This window comes from Apteryx mantelli, chromosome 4 (assembly GCF_036417845.1).
Source record: "Apteryx mantelli isolate bAptMan1 chromosome 4, bAptMan1.hap1, whole genome shotgun sequence".
NCBI classification, from domain to species: domain Eukaryota; kingdom Metazoa; phylum Chordata; class Aves; order Apterygiformes; family Apterygidae; genus Apteryx; species Apteryx mantelli.
The window spans coordinates 64,563,580-64,589,031 of record NC_089981.1 but is presented as its reverse complement, the minus strand read 5'-3'; the positions used below and the strand labels follow the sequence as shown (position 1 = coordinate 64,589,031).

The 25,452-nt window shown below is 47.4% G+C and overlaps 1 protein-coding gene across 7 annotated transcripts in view; it reads right to left on the bottom strand.

Moving 5' to 3' along the window:
- Positions 1 to 13,445: 13,445 nt before the first annotated feature.
- The window catches only part of IFT43 (intraflagellar transport 43), a 50,349-nt gene continuing 38,342 nt past the window's right edge, over positions 13,446 to 25,452 (bottom strand). For all 7 annotated transcript variants that reach the window (XM_013940562.1, XM_067296839.1, XM_067296840.1 and 4 more), the window contains 4 exons: positions 16,502 to 16,574; positions 14,961 to 15,036; positions 14,532 to 14,594; positions 13,446 to 13,693 (listed from right to left, as the gene is read on the bottom strand). In XM_013940562.1, the coding sequence (XP_013796016.1) occupies positions 13,583 to 13,693; positions 14,532 to 14,594; positions 14,961 to 15,036; positions 16,502 to 16,574 (323 nt within the window). In that variant the 3' untranslated portion in view covers positions 13,446 to 13,582. The remainder of the gene's footprint in view (positions 13,694 to 14,531; positions 14,595 to 14,960; positions 15,037 to 16,501; positions 16,575 to 25,452) is intronic.

Here is a 25,452-nt window from a genome sequence, read left to right as displayed (position 1 = left end):
GTGGTTCACACCCCCTTGCTGCATGATCCCATTTTCCAGCCAGCTCTTGGGGCCCCCTGGGCTGCACTGCCACACCAGGGGCTGCCATGGGGCCGGGATGTTGAGCCTGACAGCTCCCAGCAGCAGCGGCTGGAAAGGTGCCTCCCGGCAGCGGTGGCAGGTGCCCAAACTCCCAGCAGTTTCCCCATCCCTCCCGGATGCATTGGAGCCTCGCTGGGGGCAGTGCGAGCCATGCAGCCAAGCCAGGCCAGGCTGGGCTGGGAGCTCCACTGAGCTGACGGCCCCTGTGCTGTCCCCAGCGCTGGCAGCCCTCACGCTGTCCCCAGCACTGGTAGCCCTCACGCTGTCCCCAGTGCCGGCAGCCCTCGCGCTGTCCCTGGCACTGGTGGCCCTCGCGCTGTCCCCAGCACTGGTGGCCCTTGCGCTGTCCCCGGCGCTGGTGGCTCTCGTGCTGTCCCCGGCGCTGGTGGCCCTCGCGCTGTCCCCGGCGCTGGTGGCCCTTGCGCTGTCCCCAGTGCTGGTGTCCCTCGCGCTGTCCCCGGTGCTGGTGGCTCTCGTGCTGTCCCCGGCACTGGTGGCCCTCGCGCTGTCCCCGGCGCTGGTGGCCCTCACGCTGTCCCCAGTGCTGGTGTCCCTCGCGCTGTCCCCGGCGCTGGTGGCCCTCGCGCTGTCCCCAGCACCAGCGGGGCGAGGGGGTGATTTACAGCCCTGGTTATTGAGCGGGGTGTGAGCCGTTTGTCACGCTGAGCCCTGGCACCTTGTTCTACCTGTGTTGTGCGTGTTTTATTGGTGTTGAGCGGAGGGAGGCCGGCGCGGAGGGGAGCAGGGAGGAAAGCCACTCAAGTGAAAAATGAACTGAGCCAAACAGGATTGAGAAAGAGAGAGAGGGAGATATGCAGGGGAAGGGGGTGAAGGGGCCAGATTATAAAACACAAGACAAATGTCCTCGCTGGCAGCCAGGTTAGGGAAAGAGGGAGAGGGAAGAAGTGAGGGGGGCCAGCGGGGAGAAAGAAAGAGAGAATAAAGATGCTGCCTTGTGGCCAGCACTATCCTAGTGGGAGCTGGGATGCGCATGTAGTCAGAAACATAATTCTGACTTTAACAAAGCAAGAAGCAGGGGGCGGGGGTGGAGAGGAGCTACAGAACTGCATGGAAAGTGCCCCAGGGTGTCCAATCTGCTGCCTTTAAAAAAAAAAAATCATTTTGCCTTGTCGCCCTCCTCCCCCCACCGGGGAGCCGGCTCCTCCGCCGTCCCCCCAGCCGCTGCCGCCACCAAACGGAGCGGGCCCAGGGAGAGAGCAGAAGGGCTGCTTAGAATTTCACATCCCTTCCATCCCACTCCCTCAGTGCGAAACTTTCAAGACAAAAAAATCATAAAACGAGGCGCTTTGTTGGTGAGGCAGATTCAGAGATCTTCCTGTTAGGAACAAGAAAGGGAAGAGAGAGACAGAGGGAGAGACAGAGAGATAGCTAGATGGAGGGCTGGCTTTGTGCTTTCAACAAGCCACTAAAGGTGCATTTTTAATTAAATTTATACAAAATGTGTCAGTTTTATCTCTATGTTTCAAACCTGACTCTTTTCTATCAAAGTAAAGTATTGATCTTCACTGCCCTGAAGCTACCTGACTGAATTAAACAGAATAAATAGAAGAAGGACTGAAAGGGCTTAGAAACAACTGCAGAGAGGCGAATGTTTAATGGCTCCACAGTCATTTGCTGCAATTAAAAAACAAAACCGTTTAGAGGGGCTGTTAACACCTTGAAGTCTGAAAATCCTCACTTCAAAAAAGCCCCTAAACAGCTCCCAGGCAAAACATTTTAATTGCCATAAATACTTCCAGCCTCAGCCATTGCCGGTGCATATGCACATTGTACAGACAAATGGATCCCTAGACCCATCCGGACAGAATTCACTTAGCGGGTGAGATATAGGGCTGTCCTACATGGTACACAGACACCTCCAACCAAGGAAAGGTGTGCATCCAGTACGACCCAGACACACACACACTTTATTTAAGTCAAAAGACCCTTTTTCTTTTTTTTGACAAGATGAAGACAGGTGCTTTAGACAAACACACACACACACACACACACACACACACACACACACACAGACGTGCACATATTCGAGGCCCATTTACCTGTTGTGACACAGACCATATTGACCATTATTCTCAGAACTGGATATATCCTATTGCTTGTCATGCAAGCCATGGGTGTCTTACAAAGCTCTCCCTGTGCCTGCCTCACCTCATGAGAAGCTGTCGCGGACTTTGCACCACAACCAGTCCCACCTGATCAGGCACTAAGCGGGTGAGGACTAGGGGACACCATGCCAAGGGCCTACAACTCTGGGACAGATAGGCCCCACAGTTTTGTTAAAGGCACTTGACTCTCATGTAACTTGAAAAAGAAACAAAAAACTTGGGTACTTTTAAGGCATGTACTACTGTGTGGCACATCAAAGGCTTTTCTGAAAGCCTTTCTGTACATCCCACAGCATGGAAAAGGTTTCCTGTTCCTGCTCTGTGTGACCCTGCTAGGGCTGAGCTCAGCAGAAGAGCTTGGTTTTTCGGATACTGCGGGGAGAGACAGTACCAGGCTAAAGAGCCTGCCAGCTTTGGGCTTCCAGAATTTGCACGGGAAAGAGAATTTGGCACATTGAAAGCTTATCCCCGTCCCTGGGCATTTCTGGGAGGAGTGGAGCAGGCTAATGGTAAGAAGCTGTTTTTGCAGGAGATGATTATGCTTTCCTAACCCAGCAGGGGACTATCAGGTGGGCAGTGTGCTGTATCATTCCTGGGGAAGGTGTTTTTTTACAGAGATTATGAAGTTTTGCTTTCTGTATTTGAAAATCTGGAAGGAGCTCTATAGCCTGAAACCAGCTTTCAGCTGAAAATCAAAATAAATGTAAATACACTAGCCTTGAAATAATGTGGATGAGACATGGGATGTACGTTCGGGGAGTGAGCTGGGTTCAGTTCCTAGCTGTGTCACAGTCTCACTGTGGGACCTCAGAGAAGGCGCATGGTCAGTCCATGACTTTGTTCCCATGTGTGAAATGGAGACCATCTGGACGCTTTCACACAGGGACAGACAGGGTTTCAAGTCTCAGGCACTATGGGTTTAAAAGTGAAGAAAGCAAGAAAGAGCATCTCTGTGGGACACAGAGCAATATAGTGGAGCAATATCAGAGATGGCTTCAAATGAGCTTGCTCAGAACCCAAAAGAAGATAAGCCATGGCACTCAGCATGGGCAAATCCGGGATGATTCTCATCCCTCTGGGTTAGGCGGAGTTTGCTATTTGGGCTAGCTTTGAGCTAGCTCAGGTATATCTACATGACCCTGAAGTGTTACGATCCATTTAGTGGATTGATTCACCAAGCCATATAGCCATCTGTACACATAACCCTGCAGGCCGTGGGGAGCCACATGCTTAACTCCAATTTGGCTTTGGAACTCAAAGCACTTAGAAGGTTGCTTAACTTGGACCAAATTCTCTGGCAGTTTCCCAAGGTGCTTTCTGGCTTTGTGGGTAGTTTGCTGATCAGGGTAATGATCAAAGCAAGACTTCAGCCTATTGCATGGATTGTAAGTCCAATCTTTTTTGGCTGATTCAAAATGTCTCACAGCACCAAAAAAGGTGTCCCTAGCCATTTCATGGCCAAAAACCATCCTGAGAATTTTTCTTACTTGGATCTGGAGGGGAGAATGATTTTTGCTGAAAGAACACGATCAGATAATAAAAGCTCTGATCAGTTATTAGTGCTTCAGTTTAGACAAGCAAACTCTGTGTTTTCTCATCTTTCAGACATTTCATTTAACATTAAGTAATGATCATTCATTCTCTGCTATCAATAACTGGATATAAAAGAGCCAAACTCTGTACTTTATTTTCCATCTCTGGGTGGAAGAAAAGTGAGGGAAAATATTTTCTGCAAATAACAGGAAATTTCACAGGGAAAGCAACAGCATGAATGTACATGTACAGTTCTTGCCTGTGATTTTTATAGAATCACATGCTTTAAAGGATATGCTAAGCCATACACATAGGTTTGCATTATGGCAGTTCCCTAAACAACGTCTGAATTGCAGATTAACATTCATCCCAGCCAGCTGAAATGCTCAAAAGCAACAGAAGCACTGGGACAGAAACCAGCATGGTCTGCTTGACAAGATTTTAGAGCTACACTCTCATTTGAGCATCAGGAAATTCTGCCCTGTACCCTTCATGGGCCTGCAGCCTCTCAGGGGTGAAAGAGCCCTACAAATCTGAGCCAGTTGCCATACTCTGTAGCAGAGGTACATACACATTCAGTCAACATTGCAACTTGTACATCTGAAATGAACCATTCGGGAACCAAAGAATATGCATTTTTAGTGCTAAGGTTGAATACTCCTGCTGCTCATGGCCAAACTCCTGCTGCTGCACTTCAGAGCATTTTGCTTTGTTACGGACCCCTGATTAACACTTTCTAAGCATTTCAGCCTGCACTCCAGTCACTGTACAGATTGCAATGAATGCAGATTTGACTTTATGGGTTCATAAAGGTGTGAATTAGCACAACAATTTTTCCCCAGCCTATTTGCACAGCCCTTCCTCGAGTGACCTGTCCCTTCAGACAACAGAAATATTTCAGCTCAAGTGAACTGCCTGGCAAGGCATTTTTCAGAGACTAGAACTAGAGCTGTGGCCCCAGGAAGTAACAACGGCGGGACTGCGATGCAGGAGTGGTACTGTGAAACCTACCACTAGCATATCTTGGCAACATTAGAAAGTGCTGAGGAGCAAACTCTGTGTAAGGGCTGCACATGTAGCACATATATCCATGTAGGAGTTGCAAGTGCAAAGTGCCCCTGCAATCCATCCAGTTGTGTTAATGCTGATGGTTACTGCAAGGGGCAGCCGCAGTGACCCAGTGGCACTGCCAGGAGCCCAGCAGCCCCAGGCAGGGCCACCCAAACAGCTTCTGAGCCTGTCATTGCTATTGCAAACCAAGTTAAGTGGAGAGGAGAGAGCAGGGCTCCCCTGCCTGTGTTGCCGTCGTGCCTCTCACTTGCAGCGCAGAGGCAGCCACACAACCCCACACCAATACGATGGGTCAGACAGAGCGATCTGGAGAGCTGGGCACCCCACAGCTTCCCACACTGTGCAGCAGAAGTCTTCTCCTCACACAAGCGCCTTACCCACTCCCAGCCACTGTTCCGACATTCTATATCCTCAGGCTGTGGAAAGCACTGTCACCCAGTAATCTGCCCCTTTTCCTGCTTGCTGCATATCACTGGCGTGATCAGTCCTATCTCTGCAGGGGGAGGGGCTGGCTGACCAAATGTCTTTAATTAAAAGAAAAAGGATCAGGTTTATTTCAGATAAGCAGGCAGGATTAAAATAGACAGAAAGAATAGACAAGGGGCAGCTGTCAGCACTCCAGCCAATCCAGTGTGATTATTAATAATGATAAGCAGGAGAAAAGGGATAATAAAAGGATAATGAAGTGGTCCTGAAAGTGACAGGAGATGGAGGCTGATAACAGGGCCCACAGCCCAGAGCTCCTCTGGCACCAGGGAGGCTGGCCGCATCGCTGGGCGGCAGAGGAGAGGTCTCATCCCACCCAGGGATTGCAGCAAACAGATGAAAGGGCTCAGCAGCTCTGGACTTCTGCATGCAGCAGTCACGACTGAATCAATCAGGATGCTTCCCGGGGCACAGCCACAGCCCCAAGGAGTGCCTGCCTCTCCTTGAGAGCACTGCCCCGGGAGGACTGTTCTTGCCAGGGCAGCCGGTGGGTGAGACAACACAGGAACTAGGCCTGAGATGCAGGTGGCAAAACTTCAGGGACAGGCAGTTCCCTCCCGAAGGTGCTAGAACTGCCCCTGCGCTGGCGGGAGCAGCCCCATGTGGCAGCACACTGACAGCTTTTCTTGGGATTAGTTCTCCTCCTAACAGGTTTGGTTTAAGATGTGGGGCATAACTGAGGAGAGGGGAAAGAAATTAGAGGGGAAAAAAAAAAAAAGTTGCCCATATTGGGAGAGATGCAGAAAAGCGTGTGAGCATCTGACTGGGCTCAGAGCCTCCTTGCCTCTGGAAGAGGGATACAGGGGGCACTTGAAGTCATTCAGATCTATAAAACCTTCCCAATGATGGATTTGTGCTCTCACCCCTTGCAGTCTCTTCAGGCCATATGGCAACATTTAAGCTCCCCAGCATGCAAGTTGCCAGTATGCAGCTCACACTGAGAACCATGTCTTGCTCCAGGACATGTCACCCCAGGGATGGTGGGTCTGTTTCTACCCAGATCACAGATCACACGTGATGCCCCGCAGCTGGGACCCTGCAGTTGCCCTCACTCAGCACTGCACAGTCTCAGCACATCCCTCGTAGGGCCTGGTGTTGGGATGCCAAGTTTTGAAAGGGAGCACAAGTGAGAGGAGCTGCTGAGGTACAGGGACGGTTGCTGGGCGAGAGCAGAGAAACAGCGTGGGGCATCTCCGCCTCACCTGGGGCTCACCCGCTGCACCACCTCATTCCTGGCTTGCTCCGTTGGCACTCCCAGCCAGGAAAGTGTCACACATCCTAGGGGGCCATGCAGAAAGGTGACAGGATGTCCCCAAAGAAAGAGCAGCCAGTGGAGGGTTGGCTACATGTGCCCTTTCCCTTGGGAAAGCATAGATGCAGAGCACCAAGCACATGTGGCAATCTCTCCAGCAGGGAACCAAGGCATGCACCCACCTGTACTGGCTGGATTGAGGTGCAGGTTGGTGGAGGGAAAATACAGTGTGGAAGGCTATTTCCAGGGAGCCTTTATACAGAGAAGGAAATGACAGCCTAACAGCAAATTCAACCTCTGTTCTCTGGAGATACTCAACAGTAGTGGGAAACAAGGAAGAAGGAGAATGAGGAGTCAGAGAGCCTCACAGCAGCCTGCAGAACATGTCAGATGGCTGGGGAGGGGTATACTGGCTGTGGGGGGAATTAAGAGTGTTTAGGGCAAACTGGATTCATTTCTATTCAAACTGGCTTCTTTTCTATTCTAGACATCTTTATACTTCCCAAGTCTTGAGCATTTCTCCTTCTTCAGAAAGCCTGAGCTCCACGGGCTGCGACATCCCCACCGACCCCCAGCAAGCAGACAGTGCAAGCACCTCGGCGTGTGCTCAGCCACGGGGGCCATGCCTCCCCCGCCACACTCAGCCACAGGCAGGCAGGCAGTGAGGCCCCAGCAAGGCCCAGGGAATATGAGCTCTGGCTCACGCTCCCTCGCTCTGCACTCCTGCCACTCCAGGTCACTGCAGCAGATGCTGGGAGCATATGCCATGAATTAATTCCACTTTCCCTGAGATGCTGCAGCGAGAAGAACGGCAATGCCTTTCCAACTTATAAACATAGGAGCCCCCACCTCCCATCACTTTGTCACACTTAATAAAACAGCCAGTCAGAGTCCCTTTAAGAGGCTCCTGGCTGGCAGGCAGGTTCTTTAATGGAAAGTTGCGGGTCTGGCTTTTTCTCAGCTTTTATTTTCTACATTTTTTCCAGAGCTGCATATGTGGTCTCTGCCACAATATCTCGTTCCTCCCCTCCCCACCAAACAAACTGCACTCTTGTAAGGCATCTCCGCCAACAAAGTGATTCAGCAATCTATGACCCAGGCAGAATAGCACACAGGACACACAGCTCTCTACACTGAATTACTATCTTCACATTGAAGATAGGAAATAATTGCTGGATATGGTCTCCATGTTTGAATCCAGAGCTTGAGGTTCCTGGTTTCTAATCCTGATCCTGCCACACATTCACAGTGTGGCCCTGGGCACAGCCCTGCACCTCAGTGCAATACAGGTCCAGTGAGCCTGACAAGCCTCCCAAGACAGCTGTGCAGCCTTATTTGTGCATCAGGATGTGTGAACCATAGAGAATCCCCCACTGAAAATGATAAAAACAGGATTATTGTCTATTCCTCAGCTAGGCACAGCCCTGAGGGCTTATTCTAGTTCCCTGGAGCAAGGTACTCTGTGCTGAGAACTGCTCTCACTCCTCACCTCACATGAGGAGCAACCAGAGTTACACCTAGACAGGTTACAAGAAAAAATTGACACTTGCTATTTCTTCCTTTGTACACTCTTCCATGGGACTTTTCAGAGATGCAAATGCCCAAAGCAGCTTTGTTGCAGCCAGCACACACTAGTGCATCACCAAGACCCAAGAGCTGGCCTGGGCTTGCACAAGTACCTCCTGGTTTCTTTTCAGTGAGGAGAGTAACAGGAGCAGATTCTCCTCTGAGAGCACCAGGACCTAAGCAAGGAGAAGCAACAGGTTTCAGTCACCTTCCCAGCACTGCAACCAAAATGGGACTGTGGAAGGAGGATGGGTGGGGACAGCTTGCTGGAGAAAGGCCAGGAGCCAGAGAGCTTGCCTCCCTTCCTCCAACTGAGAGGAACTGAAAAGACATAGAAACAAGTTTCAGTCTGTTGAGTTTATTGAAGGAAATTAAAGCAATAACTTGATCACAGTGCACATAAATACTGAAGCAAGGAGAAAATATCTGAGAGCATGGTATAATTGGGAAGGTGAAAGCATAATCAGGCTCAGGGAATATAAAGATGAAACTCAAAAACTGACTCTAGAAATGAAGCAGATTTTGGACCATAAGGGCAGTTAGCTGTTGGAATAACTAACCAGGGAAGACTTTCAAACATACTGGTTGTCTTTCTAAGAAACAGGCACAGCTCAGTCACATTTCACTGGGCTTTGCTACAGGCTGTATTACAGCAGGTCAGACTAAATGAAAAAAAGCCGCTTCTTCTTGCCTTAAAATAGATGAGTTTGTGATTTTTTTTTTTCAAGCTCTGCTCAAACTCTGCACAGGTATCTGCTGAGATCCCAAGGGTCCCAGCCCAGGCATGGGCCTGGCTCACACACGCTTGCCTCCCACCCCAGATCACCCCTGTTCAGGATCCTGAGGCAGAGCAGGGGGGCTGATAGCACTCAGCCCCCAGCACACTCCTTCTCTGGGAGATTTTTGGCAGCTTTAAAGCAGCTCTTGCAGCATAAAGAGGAGCCCTGAGGTGCCCTCAGGAGCCCCAGATCCTGGAGGCAAGAGAGAAAGTCTGGAGAGAGGAAGACTTTCCCTTGGTGGAGGAGGAGTGGGTTAGAGATCATTTAAGCAAACTTGACACCCACAAATCCATGGGCCCTGATGGGATGCACCCACGAGTGCTGAGGGAGCTGGCGGATGTTATTGCTAAGCCACTCTCCATCATCTTTGAAAGGTCATGGAGAACAGGAGAGGTGCCTGAGGACTGGAAGAAAGCCAATGTCACCCCAGTCTTCAAAAAGGGCAAGAAGGAGGACCCAGGGAACTACAGGCCAGTCAGCCTCACCTCCATCCCTGGAAAGGTGATGGAGCAGCTCATCCTGGAAGCCATCTCCAAGCATGTGGAGGACAAGAAGGTGATCAGGAGTAGTCAGCATGGCTTCACCAAGGGGAAATCATGCCTAACCAATCTGATAGCCTTCTATGATGGAATGACGGGCTGGGTAGATGACAGGAGAGCAGTGGATGTTGTCTACCTAGACTTCAGCAAGGCTTTTGACACTGTCTCCCATAGCATCCTCATAGACAAGCTCAGGAAGTGTGGGTTAGATGAGTGGACAGTGAGGTGGATTGAGAACTGGCTGAATGGCAGAGCTCAGAGGGTTGTGATCAGTGGCACAGAGTCTAGTTGGAGGCCTGTAGCTAGCGGTGTCCCCCAGGGGTCAGTACTGGCTCCAGTCTTGTTCAACTTCTTCATCAATGACCTGGATGAAGGGACAGAGTGCACCCTCAGCAAGTTTGCTGACGATACCAAACTGGGAGGAGTGGCTGATACGCCAGAGGGCTGTGCTGCCATTCAAAGAGACTTGGACAGGCTGGAGAGGTGGGCGGAGAGGAACCTCATGAAGTTCAACAAAGGCAAGTGCAGGGTCCTGCACCTGGGGAGGAATAACCCCATGCACCAGTACAGGTTGGGGGTTGACCTGCTGGAGAGCAGCTCTGCGGAGAAGGACCTGGGAGTGCTGGTGGACACCAAGTTAAGCATGAGGCAGCAATGTGCCCTTGTGGCCAAGAAGGCCAATGGTATCCTGGGGTGCATCAGGAAGAGTGTTGCTAGCAGGTCAAGGGAGGTTATTCTCCCCCTCTACTCAGCCCTGCTGAGGCCACATCTGGAGTACTGCATCCAATTCTGGGCTCCCCAGGACAAGAAAGACATGGCACTACTGGAGCGAGTCCAGCGAAGGGCCACAAAGATGATTAGGGGACTGGAGCATCTCTCTTATGAGGAAAGGCTGAGAGAGCTTGGCCTGTTTAGCTTGGAGAAGAGAAGGCTGAGAGGAGATCTTATCAACGTGTACAAGTATCTGAAGGGAGGGTGTCGAGAGGATGGGACCAGACTCTTTTCAGTGGTGCCGAGCGACAGGACGCGAGGAAATGGGCACAAACTGAAACACAGACACTTCCATCTGAACATGAGGAAAAACTTTTTCACTGTGAGGGTGACAGAGCACTGGAACAGGTTGCCCCGAGAGGTGGTAGAGTCTCCTTCTCTGGAGATATTCAAAACGTGCCTGGATGCAATCCTGTGCAATGTGCTCTAGGTGACCCTGCTTGAGCAGGGGGGTTGGACTAGATGATCTCCAGAGGTCCCTTCCAACCTCAGCGATTCTGTGATTCTGTGATTCTGTGAAAGAGGCCATAGCATATCAGCAAATGCCTCGCTCAGATCCCACTATGCTTGTGCTCTGTTCTCTCCTGCCTCTTGACCAGCCCCTGCTCTGGCCTCACTCCTCTCCAAATTTTACCCACACCCTGTCTGTTACCAAATCATTCACTTCTCCCCTGCTTCTGCCATGCATCTCCCACAAACCCTGCTATTGCTCCTGGCCCCCTCCTCCTCACACCCTGTCTCGAGCAGCCCCCCAAACCCTCACACATTCCTGCCTCTCACCATCTCCAGGAGGATCTCTGGGGATCCAATGTCCTTCCTGCTCCTGTTCTAAGAAATGCTTTTCTTCCTCCTCTCAGCTCCTGAAGGGTCCACATGGCCTCTGTGGGGCTGAGCACCATTGCACAGCACAGCTACACTTCTCCCTGCTGCGATGGGAGCCAGGTAGGAGTGTTCTTCCCCCCAAGGAGGGTCAGAGAAGCTCTTGAAGGCAGAAGATGGCACTGGGAGCCTTCCTGCAGAGAACCCCAGGATAGTCTGGGCAGCACACTGCTGCTGGAACACCAATAGGCTTGGTATGATCCCTGCATGGAGGGCTCACACAGCCCGCATCAAAGCATACAGTCCTAAACACTGCTTAGTTTTCCACTCTTAAGGTTGCAAGTCTCCAGCAATGGCACCTCCCCAAAGCTCTAAAGAAAACTCAACACATAATATGCTACATATCACAGACCAAACCTCAGGCTGGGCAGCCAGAGAAATTGGACTCATAGCTCACCCACTCTTGTGCCTGTGGCCAGGGCATCTTCAGCTTTTGCAGTCATTGAAAGCTAGTTGATTTGCACTGGGTGACTGAGTGGGTTTATGAAGTCACACAAAAGTACAAGGCCTCTTATGCTTTGTGAGCTTGGTTGAAGGGAGAAGGGCGGTCTCATCTCTTGGCCTCATTTTCTTTTCTGCTCATGTTGTTTTCTTGCCCATCTTTTCAACAAACTGGAGGCCAGTGCAGCACTGACTGGCTAGGAGGACAGTACATTGTTGGTAGGGGCATGTTGCAGAGATCCAAACTTCAATGGGGGATACCTGCAATCTGTGTTGGGCCACTCTTGCAACTACTAAAGTTTGCCCTTTCATTCCCAGGGTGCAGAAACAGCTATGTTTGCTTTATGCTTCAAAGAGGTTACAATCTCACTGGAAGCAGACAGCACTGAATACGGCAATACCAGCAAGCAGCTTAGAGGAGCGGTGTGGCTTAGAGTCTCACCTCAAGTAGAAAGGAGAGAACTAGAAGGTCCTACAGTTTATAATTCAAAGGACAGAGCCTCTCCTTTGTGATCTCTGAGGGATGAACTGAGTAAATCTATGTCTCATTCCCTCCTTCCTTTACTGTTCTCTTCCTCTTACACTGGCTTGCTGGTTTTGTCTAATTTATTGAACTACTTTAGTTTACTGAATTCTAATGAAAGATGTTTTGTTTTGTTTTGTTTTGTTTTCCTGCGATGTAGGAAATGCCCTAATTACTCCTTGGTCAAAGACCATAGGTGTCACAGATAAAAAGATGCTGGCTTAGCTGGGAAGTTTCTGTTCCTACCAAAACAGGTTTCTCTGCTCAAAGATTTCCCAAGCTTTCTCTCTCACCTAGTTTTCCAGTTATAAGGAAAAATTTTTTATTTTTACAGAACTTAGCATCTTCTTGAGACAGATCAGCCTCCCCTTATTTTGGTGACCCCCACACTGGCATGCAAGTGCTTCTCTCTTGCAGGCAGAATTGCTTGGCCTATCAATTCTGAGCTGAAATTTTGCAGAGTACTGAATTAATAGTGAGTTACTTGACCTGTCCTGCTCTCAGCACATGAGTGAAAATGCAGTGCTCCATTAGACCTACCAAACAAGCACCTTCTTCCTAGCACCTGCACTGCCCTCCAGAAGTATAGCAAGATTCTCCAGTGGGCAAGGCTTTAAAGGACATTGGCTTAGAACTCATACTGCTGTTTCCTGCAAATAATGACCATGGTTCTATGGGGGCAGGGAATTAACCATCTAGATGGATTTCTCTTTAGGTGACAATGAGAATGGGTTTCTTGGTTCCAAGGAAACACCCACCAGGGAGTTATCTTGTTTCAGAGCAGCAGGCTTTATTCTTTCACATATGTGGAATACACAGTATTTTCTTTGCAAACTACCTATTGCCTGAAGCTATCTCAGCTCAGGCTGTGATCTCATCTGATTGCAAAAACTAAGCAGGGTTAGGCCTGGTCAGTACTTAGCTGGGAGACCTCAAGGGGAAAAAGAGGTGCTGTAAGAAATGGTGTTGGCAGTTTAATAGGTGATGCTGTTTCCTCTGAGTCAATACAGAGGTAATGTTCCAGGGGAGAAGTTAAAGTAGCAGGGGATGGCTGGAGGCTGGAGGCAAAACCTTGCCACTGGATGAGATTTAAAAATGGATATCCTGACAACTTGTGGCATCTGTTGTGAGGAAGATGATAGTCTTGATGTCCTAGGCAAAAAAATCCTATCAACCTAAGCTCCTCTGATAGCCATCACTGAAAACCACACTCATCTGTGAGATGGTCTGCCCCAGATGGGTTGCATTTCAGTAGAAGAAAGACTGACTGTTGCAGTTATTTGTAAAGGTGCTAGTGAGGTTGAAGTGACTGTTCATAAGTAAGTATTCTATTGTGCTTGGAATTCTTAATCTCTTGAGAACAAAGATTCTGATTACAAAATACCCCACACTCCTGAGCCAGTTTTCCTGTGAAGCTTATATTTATTTCCATGTCTGAAATAAATTTTCAAATACAAACACGTGAATAGAAAATTAAAGTGCTAAATTATTTACAGGGGATGTGTGCACAAGGAGATGGCTTGTGTGCCAGTGCTCTAGGGCAGACTGAGGTGGTCCTCTCTCTCAGACTGTCCCAGGTCCCACTCAGTCACTAGTTCTGAGGACACCTCTGTGAAGAGATGGTCCCAATCCCAGCTGACATCATCCTACCAAGAGAAAAGAGACAAACATGCTGAAATTTTACTGGTGACACCCAGACACCTCTGAATGCTACTAAATATTCAAGCTGAAGAGCAAAGAGAGAGGCTAGATGGCAGTTGCCCTTGCCAGGGAAGGGGCTCCAAGTCCCAGAGTCTCTTGGCAGCAATAGGAATCCTAGAGAGAATAAAATTTGAATCTCTGCTACAATTTAAAGATTTTGACAGAATTATTCATGTCCCCAAAGTCAATAAAGAAAAGATTTTTTGATATCCATTAATCTTATAAACTCACAAGCAGAGCATAAGGAAGAGCCATAAAAACCTTCCACCCTTCTACTCTTCTGCTGAGGCATCTGTAATTCTGAGCTGCAGGAATCCTTTGCTTCCAGTCCTAAATTCCTGCCTGCCCAGCTATACTGAGATTTTTCTGTCCTGCTTTAGAATATTCCTCTGCCTTAACCCCAAATGCTTTCTGCTTTTGTCCTTCTGTACCACCCTGCAGAACCACGTGGAGCTAATGGTAGCTATCAAAAGACAACAGATGACAGAGCACTGTTTCTGCACCAATCTGTGGCAATGTTAGGCCCTTCACAATCTCCTTACTTGCTCTTTCATACAGAAGGAGGCCAGTCAGAGTGATGCCATACTCTCACACAGAGAAAGCCCTATAAATACTTTAAAATAATCTGCCGGGGAAATAAGACCTCCTTCAACTTGACAAGGTCCTCCTCACAGGCTTCTCCTCACCTGTCTCTCCTCCACCCCACTGACAAAGGCCTACATTCCAAGCACAGTCTGAGAAACATAAGCAGCTTATCGGTGTTTCCACAAAAGAAAGACTCACCTCTCGTAGTTCCTGCTCTGGAGCCAAAACTTTGGTGAGAAGCTTCAGGTCAACCTCTCCATCCTGTGAATGCACAAATAACCACAATCTTACTTCAGCAGGCTAGACACAGAGGAAGGATGCTGTCATTTCACCGGAAAGGTGTTGCTAGAGATACAGACACTATGTTTAGCCTCATAAGGGGCATATGCCTTGTCCAGGACAGCAATAGGAGCTTCAGCTGAACAACAGATATTATACCAATACGATTTATAGGCACAAACAAGTATGCAAGCCCCAGTGCAGAGAGGAACAGATGTGCAGACAGACTAGAAGATGTCTGGATGACAGGGCTGTGTATTTTCTGTAGCTGAAAATCACTGTGAAGGATAATGGAAGACTGGAAGGAGAGGAAGTAACATCAGTCACCCCACAGCAACAGCCACTTACCAGAGTCTGAAAGGCAGCATACTTCATAAGATCTTTGTCCAGGTCATGGTAAGTCAGCACTCTGTTCACCTGGACACTAAAACCAGAAAGGGCCAAGACACAAACCTTGTTAAGTATGGGAGCACATCTGAGAAGGGTGGTGTGAACAGCAGTCTGGGGACACACATCTTGAGTGTCCACATCACCCTCAAGGGACCTGATACAGGAGCGCATCTCATTCAACAAACGAATAGTCATTGACACATAAATCTGCACGCTAGGTTCTGTACAGACATAAAAATAGGAATAAGCCTCTTGCTGATGTGGAGGGACAACTGACTCCCTCAGAGAAACCAGCTCTCCAGATGGGATATCCACAGACTAGCTTCAAGGGCCAGAAAAAAAAAAAAGGAATGTGGTAAACAGCCAAACAGCCCCAACTCAATATACATACATAGCCAGCACATAACAACCCAAATCACTCTCCTAGCTTGGAAGTAAAGCAGGCCATGATAGCCCCACCATACAAGCTACAAAATAGTAGGGACTTTGTGATTTCCGTGTCTGAATGGGGTCACAGCTATCAAATACAATTTCTTAAAAGGTAGCCTTCAAAGGGGGAGGGATTGGTATTACACTGTTATGCCATCTTTCCCTCTGCAGGTGACGTAATACTATGGAGAAGACCTATAGTAATTTCATTTCTGTTTATGCTTGTCCATGAAAACTACTTGTCTTTTCCATTGCAGAGAAACAATGGATACAGGAATAACAGATGGGATAAAAAAAAGACAGAAAACAGAAATGAACTCTGGTGAGAGACAAAGTAATTTTTTAATTTACTACCATAAAGTGTCATTTATTTTTGTTAACAGCTATTCAATGACAATACCTGCTCCATACTTATGAGAGACATCTGTGGTCTGGAGTAAGATATCCCACCTCTCCAAATAAGAGTTGAGAGAAATCTCAGTCTGTGATCTTGTCAATAGGCCCAACAGGGGAGAGAAGATATTCCTGAGACTTTTAAGATAAAATCCCCAAGTATTTCATTTTTTAAAATTTGGTGGTCTCCTTTGAGCTAACCCCAAGACTGCTCTGATAACACTTTCAAACAACAGGATTGTACTTTGCAAATTAACTAGGCAGTTGAGTAAGGAGGACATCCTGTGGAGGGCAAAGCAGCCTATGACTGTGAAATCAAAGTGTGTGTGATAATACATGTCTACTGGAGGCATTTGAGGTTATACAGGTAACCTTAAATCAAGCAATTCCTAACTTTTGAGGGTTTGATTTTGCAACATCAAACATGTTTTTCTAATGTAGTTTTTGCATATAGAGAGACAATATGCAGTAATTGCCTTCTCTGTATAACAGGAAACAAGAAGTTTGCACTGTTTGGCTTGGAGCCTCACTATCACAATACACAGCATCAGATGCTGCTGAATGGGACAGCCACTGACATCCACAGAGCACAGGATAAGATGGAGTTTAATTTCAGCAGCCATTTCACATTTCGTGCTGCCGATGAAAGCCTCAAGAGCACCTGGCAGTGCTCTTACCTGGGGGGAGCTGCCACTTGCATGGCCAGATCTTCCTCCTGGACTTCCTCCAAGTCAGGGATCACAGTAATGTCTGCAACAGGAGAAGGCAGCAGCAGTAAGTGGGGAGTGTTGTCCTCTCCGCTCACTAGAGATAAAGGTTTCTATGCTTCACAGATGTGAAACAGCCTGTTCCTTATTATAGGAAAATAGAGCAGATTTATTTAACAACGATTAAAATATATCGTTTAATATTAAAACAAGGCAATAAAGCTTTGAAGCTTGGGGTCAAAAGAAATCTGACAAGAGGAGCAAATTTGTGCTGGACAGGACTCAATAGCCGTGGACTGTGCATTTGAACACAACCTTAAAGCTGAAAGAAGCCAGCTGCACTCAAACCTGCTGCCCACTTACCATCATCCCAAGACTGGGCAAGAATTTGCTTCCTCTGAGATGTATTATCACTTGCTCAGTCCAGTCATCTAGACTGTTAGAAATGAAATGTAGAAGGGGATAGAAACTGGTAAAGGTTTAAACTATAAAACTAGATGCTGAAGGAGCTGCTGACTGGGTCTCAGACTGTGCAGAGGTTTGTGACCTTCCTGATAACTGACGACAGAAAAGCTGGTGGTCTGGCAGATACAAAGATTGGGGAAGATGCATCTAGTTATAATGTCATAAGTCTTTTCATGATTTCCAGCGTGAACATGGAACGGCTGACACAGGTCATGTGTGTATCCTGTAGGTTTTCCCAGCACAAGGACTATACCTATTCCACCTGAAAAGGAAGCGAGAGGAGAAAGAAAGGAAGCAAGCAGAAAAACCTGGGCGCACATTGAGTCCTGCTAGAACAGCAAGGCTCAGAGAAGATCAGACAACGTCCTGATTAGACAAAGTTCTGTGTCTCTTTGGCAAACAGGTGGAGATGGTGGGAGCAAAAAGGGAGAGAGCAAGGGAAGGCAAAGTAACTGGAGGAGCAAAGCAAGGACAGAATACATCAGCACAGAGCTGCTTTAAAGACTCAAACCCTCAAAGGCTCTCCAGAGACCCTGAGTCCTCAGACCATGGAGAAACTGGTGGTTCAGCTCTGAGGACAGGTTTCACTCACACAATGTTTGGACAAGCTGGCCCCTTAGGAGCTGGAGCGAGCAGGCTGCTCCTGGCTCTGTCAGCAGCACAGCCACGTTACTGTTGCACCTCAGCAGGCAGCTGGGCTTGACTTTGCCCAGTTTTGCAGCCCAGGCTGAGATGAATATTCAGGAGCTGGAGAGATGTTCCCACCTGTGGCGCTCAGGGGTCCGGGCAGGGTCTCTCTGAAAAGCCCCCTCATCCGGCTGCCTGTCAGAGCCGCACAGGCTCTCAGCTGCCCTCCTCTGCCCCAAGTCCACTCCGCATCCCCCAGGCTCCCTGGCCCCCAGTGCAGGAGGCAGCCTTCGCCCAGCTGCAGCAGGGCACAGGTCAGGCAGGCCTTGGCGAGGTGGCCGTTCAGAGCTAGCCACACAGTGGGATTTCTCGCTAATTGGCTGCCTGGCGGAAGGGCTGAGCGGGACAGAGGCTGCAGCAAGAGCCAGGCCAAAGCAAAAGGCAGTGACAGCTTGGATGATCTCAGCAGAGCTGTGCCTTTTAGCTCCCCAGCCACCCAAGGTACAGGTGCCTGCAGAGCAGCTTTCTGACGACAGCAAACTTCCTAAAGACATTTAAAGGGAAACTGCAGCAACAGGCCCCCAATCTGTCCCTTAGATGGAGGAAGCATCTGCAAGAAATGTCTCACCACTGTATCACTGTGTGTTTGGGATAGTTCTGCACCCCGTCTGCTTGTAAGGACAGAACACAGTAGAAGCTGCTATCCCACCGGCTCTTCCTTGCAAAGACTCCCAACTCTTGGCAAAGCTTGTAACAAAATGCAATTATGGGACAAAAGCAACTTCATGGAAAGAGAGACTGACCTGGCAGGGAGATTATAAAAGCTGTTCAGTGACAATGTGGGAGCAAGTCCCTACAGATAAGCAGCAAAGATCAAGGAGGGAACAGACTGGTGAGGCTGGTCCCAGAGGACAAATGCAGTGCTATGCAGAGGTGCCCAGCTGGGTCCATGCAAGCTAGCATGGGAATGAGAAACTGTCTAATCACTCCTGAGCTAATTTATCCTTTTCAGCAGGAGACTGTGAATGTTGTTCAGCAAACAAAACCAAATGAAGAACTACCTGGGAGCAGGGCTACCCTCACCCACTGTCACAGGAGAAGGTCACATCCTTATTCCCTTTTGACAGCAGGGATGTGGAAGGGGTTTGCAGCAAACTCAGTTTCTTCACTCAGTGCTCATTTTGGCTGCTGTTCCTGGCACTTCCTCTTCCTAGTTCCCTTAGACTTTTGTTAATTCTTTTTGCTCTAGAAAAAAACTGCACACTTAGGGCCCAGATCAATGATATACCTTTCACTTTGCAGGTTCCCAAAGAGTCCTACAAACAGCATCCTGCTGCTGGACTTGCCAGGACTGATTTTATCTCATTGCCATTGAATCCCATGGAGACATTCCCAAACCCCTTGCAGAGCATTACCTCTACTCTGTATTAGCAAAACACAGACTATCACGTAGAAATTCTCTCCAAAAGAAATTCAAGGCTCCAGTATTTTATAGGAACTTTGAAAATATTTCAGACAGAAGAGCTGGAAATGCTCTGGGGGCTCCTGCCAGCCCCTCCAACAAAGGCCAGTGCATGATTGTTCTTACTGCGAAGTGTGGATAATTTTGTCCATTTCTAGGCAGAGGCAACGCCCTTTAGGACTGTGAGAGACTGATGGGAAGCAGAAAAAAAATATCCAAAATTTTAAGAAAATATAAGGTCCCCAGGCTGATTGCTATCAGTGACAAATCAGCCCTGAAATATTTGGTTATTTCACTTGTTACTCATAATTTCTTCTTCCTCTGGCCAATTCCCATGATGCCATCTCTCCAAAATGCCTCTCCTTTCTCTCTTTTTACATCCTTTAAAAATTTGTAAGGTGTCTCAGCTTTCCCATTATCATCGGGTAGCCAACCTTTCCCCTCGCTAAGATCCTCCAGTCCCCTAATCATTTTTGTTGCTCTTCTTAGAACTTACATCTTTTTTTCCAGTAAGTTGTGCTAACACTGCCAAGTCATGGCACTATGTCAACTGTAGGGAGAAGAACCACATGGGCTGTAGTGTTGTAAGAATGTAGACATATGCTTTACTTTGAATATTGCCATTAGCTGCAGTGAGACTACTTACATAAAATGTTAGTACATGCAGAAATTTTCACAGGACCATGTCCTCCCAGTCCCACATTGCAGCACTCATAAACATACAGCTGGAAATTGTTTTAGCTTCATCTAACACTGTTACTTACAAACCCCCATTCTGTGTACTGCGCCTCTGCTCTGTCACCCACTTTTTTCCCTCCTGTTGGATGTATGGCTTTCAGATCATTTCCCATCACACTGATAAGCCTGTGTTTTTGATGCAGCAACCTGACGTATTCTTTATGGTCCTGGCTCTACTGTCTGAATTCAGGGTCTGTGGGAAAATGTTAGAAATGACTTCATAATGTACCTGTATGTTAAGGAGTTGCCTGTGTGCAAAAGGAAACACCTTCACAGATACCAGGACACTGCAATGAAGTGAACAAATGGCCTGTGCATTACAAAATGAAGATGTTTTTCAAATGAGAAGAAGGGGTAGCTCAAAACCTGGAAACAAAAGTGATTCTCTGCAATCTAGCTTTATGAGCTTTAGCCTTTTTACTTTCTTTCTTTTTTTTTGTCTTTTTTTTTTTTGAAGTTGGCTGCATTTTGGAAGAGAGAGCAGCTACTATATTGCCTTTAATATCAACCAATATCAATCAAACACTATAGGCAAATCTCTGAAGCAAAGTGAATACCTTACTGCTCCAGCATTTCTTCTCCCATTTTCACATCCTTCCCTCCAGACTTTGAAAAGCAGAACAAATTGATGATGATAGTAATAATAGTAAGAAACGTTAAATAAAATTTGAACAAAAAATAAAAACATAAAAAGGGAACAAATGGGTACAAAAACCTCCTTGCCAACTTTGGTCTCCCAGCTGGCCTCTGAGCATTGTACAATAGGTTACTGCAACCAATGCAGCCTCCCTCAACCAGTCTCTGCTAGACAGAACTCCTCTGAATCTCCATTTCATATGGCAGATAACATTCCCAGAGTGAGTGCTCCTAAAAACAGCACTCACTCTCTCCTTGAGAGAGAATACCCTACTCTCATTTTGGCTGAAGGGAAGAGAGAATAGGTAGACACACATGTCAGGTAGTGTTTTACAAGCAGAAAGGAGAACAGATGAGTATATGCAATAGAAGATGAGGGGGATGTGAAAACTCAGTGCACACAGTGACCTTAAAGAGGAATGGATGAGGCTTCTCTTTATTGCCCACAATGACTGGGAACAAAGAGTAACACAAAGCCCTTCCCCATCGCTTCCTCAGCCCAAGTCAGCCCAGAAAGAAAGAAGACATTGGCTTCAGAAACTGCATATGGCAGAGATGGAAAATACTGAGTGAGCACCACATGCTGGATGACCTTTGCAGACTCTCTGCCATCTCCCAAATCATGATGAACAAGAGAGAACTATCAAAGAATGACACCAAACTGAGTGCATCTATGCACTCATTTACAGTGGGGTTATAGTGGGATACGAGACATGAGCACCAAGTGTTGACTAACATGGGAGTTGTAATATACTGCACCAGACTGACTTGTCTCAGAACATCTAAGTCCCAGCATATAATTAAGAATAGTATTTTTAATACAACAGCTGGACTGAGCTAGGCAGTGGTCACATGCAAAACCAGCCTCAGGGCTAAGTTATGGCAGGACACAGCGTAAGGCAGAAATGTGCAGATGGTAGGAGGAAAAGATGGGGAGGAAAGACCAACAGTGACCTGTGCTACAATCTGGGTAGCAGAACAGTAAGTAAGGAACAGCAGTTCTTAAGTCATTAAAAAAAGCAGGGCTTTATGTGATCATGTTAGAATGCATGCAGTGACCATTATGACCACCCTTTCTGCCTCTTAGCCAAATGACTTACTGACATCTGAGGGAGAGAACCGTGGAAAGCAGCAAGCAGGAGGTGGAAGACCTGCACCACCTCACAGTCCAGTTGCTCCTGCAAGTTGCTACATTGCACTTCCTCTCCCAGGTAGAGCTGATTCTTGATTTAATATTATTTGTATTACAGCAACACCTGCAGGCTGGGTCCCTTGAAATGCTGCAAGCTCACAGTAAGATCTGGTCCTAGCCCCAGAGAACTAACAAGTTCTCTGTTAGAGACAAGAAAGCACAATTAGTGGGAACAGACACAAACTGTTCAAGGTCAGACACTAAATCAGTAGCTGAGCTGAATCTAGAAACCATGTCCTAGGCGAGGCCTACACTTATTCAGCAATGCAGCTGTTAACTTTTCACTGAGCAGCCTTAAGAATCACTGAGTCAAAGCCCTGACACTCAAAAGAGCAACTCCTTTTCCCTTAGGCTGATTCACTTCCCCTAACCAGGCAGCAGTTTCAATGGCCAGTTCAGAATGGACACTCTTGCACTGGGGACTTTGTTGTCCTCCCTGTTCATACACCACAATATCCAGAAAACACAAAGAGGGTAGTGGCTTCTGGGGCTGGCAGTCCCCTACTAAACAGGCATAAGAATAAAACTAACTTTAGTTTAAGTTGCTGGCTCATAAAATGTAACACTGAGATAATTACAATTTCTCTGCTGCTGCAAAACTTTGTTTTACTGAATGCTGTTACCTTCTGCATCACGTTTGGGGAATTTTAAACAGGCAAATGGAAGAAGGTCTGATTGAAGATGAAGTTAAGTGAAAGAAATTGGTCTCATTTAGCACATGACAGGATTCATCTGTGTTCCCAAGTCCACTGAGGTAGCATCATGGGCGTTTCATATTCATGAGCTGCTGCGACACTGTGTCCCCTCATTTACAAAGCACCGTGTTCAGCAAATTCCATCCCTGTGGACACTCCATGCATTTCATGGTCTTGTCAGAGAGACATCAAACACTTCAGTAACCAAATATCAGAAAATGCCTTTAATTAGTGCATCTCAATGCAATAAATATTTTTTCTCTCTAAGTGCAAAACCAGAGAATTAAAAAAAAAGTAAAGAAAAAAGTGGAAAGCAACAGGCAAAAAAAAATCTTCAAAAAAAACATAATGAACAAGGGACACAGACAGCTTCTGCTGAACACACAAACAAGCTTGAAGCCCCTTGGATGCTTTCTCGTGAGAGCAGCAGGCAAATGGAGAGGAGAAAGAACACTCCTTTGGATGCTTGGACATTAATTTCATAGGGATGCCTTTCCCTGATTGAAATTGCACTAGTAACAGGCTGATGCTGAGCAGTGTACCTGCCTGATCAGCCAGCAGAGAGGATGAAAACAGTGAGGTGGAGAGCAGGCAGTACCACAGCTGCTAGGGCACTGCCTTGAAAGCTGAGACAAGCTGAAGATAACCTGAGTGGCCAAGACCCAAAGCACCCCCTTGAGAAGTGAATGGTAACAGCACAACTCAGGCAAACTGATGGGAAAAGTTGGCCAGTGGGCAGGTGTCATAGGATCTAGGGGAGGTTATAAAGCAGACTCAGTACTGACCCTCCAACCTTGCTTTACAGATGCATACTGAAGGGGGACCAGATGAAATGATTTTTTACTTCAGCCACCCAAGCTCTGATGATACTTTCAGCTAGATGGAGGACTGGCTGGGAGGTTGAGTGGTCCATGAGATACCCTACATGCTGCAACAGTGTTGTGCTTTTGCAGGCTGCTTGGTATGGTATGGCTTCCTCCTCACCTGAGAGCTTGGTGGAGACAGGAGTCAGGCATGTTTGCTATGTCCCAAGGCTGCTGTTGACACAAAGTGTTTGATGAGTTTCAACTCCTGGGAAGTGTGAGGAGAGATACACAGTGCTGCAATACAGCCAGGGCACAGGACAGCCATGTCTGTTGAGCCACTGGGCTCAGTGCAGGGATTCAATAGGCAGTATCTATGGCTTGTATAGTGCAAGAAGTAAGACCAGATGCTAACAACTCTAAAGAGGAGGAACCTTTTAATACATAGGCTTTTCACTAGCAGCAGAAAACAGGACAGACTGGAGGCCAGGCTCAGAATCTGGAGTCCAACATATTCCTGAAATAATCAGCATCTACAGTGGTCACACACCTACTAGCCTTACCAACAGACCCTGACAGACCACTGTGCCTGCCTTACTTTTCAGTAACATCTGTTTTCCTCTTTTCAAAGGAAGAGTTGTCTGTTCTCTTGGAGTCTTCCCCAGCAGAAATACACTCAGGAGGTGGTGGGGCAACAGATGAGAAGGCATGAGGTGCCCAGGGAAGGTCTGGTGAGCTCAGAAACACAAAACCCTTCTCAATAATGCTGGAGATGAGTGATTTTGCATTAGAGCATTAATGTGACAGGGGAAGAAGCTTTTCAGAATGCTCCTGTGGAATTATGTTCGGGAGCAGGCATATCTGATTCTATTTCATCCTCTTCATGTTATGCTGGAAAAACAAGACAAACTACATTTCTTTTATGCTAAATCCTTAGTTTTTTTTATTTTTTCTTATATATATTTATTAAAAAATGCCTCTTTGATCGGCTGCACCCATGACATTTCCACATCCAGCAACTCCTCAGAAGCCTCCCTCCCTCCACACAAGGCCACCGCTGCTGACAGCCAGACAGGTTTGATCAGAGCCACTCAGAATCGGATTTTCATAAGACAGATGAGGAATCTTACTGCTGCTCTCTCTCATATCAGATGAGAAACTGAGGGGGAGGGGGGACGGATCCTGAGGGAACGACACTACAATCAAGGGCTACGCGGTTCTCTCTCTGTCCCTCCACTGCTGCAATTTTCAAAGGATTTTGCCTCAGGCAGTTTTAAATGATGGTGTCTCAATTCTGTAATCATCTTTCAAGAGCTTTTTCTTAAAGGGTATTTTAGGTAAACCTAGTCCGTCAACTACACTTATGGACTCAGCAATCACAGGCCCAATATGACTGTGTATCTAACATATCACAGAATTTGGAAATGGAAGACGCTTACCCAGACTATTATATTCAACCCCCAAAAAGCTGTGCTTGCTCTTTTGCAATTAAACTGTCCACTGCCCTTTGGCCACTGGTCAGGTACTCAAAATAGGACATCAGCCATATCCCTTGGGACATACTCTCTGCTGCCCCCCTTCTACTATGACTGTCAAGAGGGAGACTTCCTCGAACCCAAGAGGCACTAGGACGTAATGCCAGCAGTCACTGGCAGAATTCACACTGGCCTGGACCAACAGCACAGTGAAAACCATCAGGCTGGTCTACCCTTCACTGACCTTGCACAAAGACTCAAGGTAGTGCTTTCTTGGACCAGCCAAGGGGGGACTCTGGTGCACTGGCAGATCCCCCAGTGACATATAGTGGCGGGGCAGGGAAACACAAAGTCACAATGCAAAATCCAAGAAACTCAGCAGTCACCATCTCTCTCTCTGCCCCAGATCCTTCTCTTCAGCCCATTCACATAACTCCTCAAACACCGTATTTTTCACTCCGTCTCCATTTCACTGATGCTCAGCACATTTATCCTATTTAGCTCCCCCCAAACCATGCCACCACTGTCTCCTTACCCTTTGAAGTACCCACTGGCCATCTCCCTGAATGTTCCTGCTAGTTCCCCCTCTCTTACCACTCTGCCTAGTGCTCAGCCATTACAGCTGTAATGCTCCACCACAAATTCCTTGCAGCTCACAGCCTCTGGGAACCCACCAACACTTTGTGTGTCCTGTAAAATAGCAACTCACCAGGAAAGCAACTCAAACTTTATTAGGGATGATACAGCTAACTCTAACCCACGCAGTGCTGTATTCTAAATTCTCTTTTGAGCATTTTCATCACTGCTGCATATTTGCAGGCAGCTCAG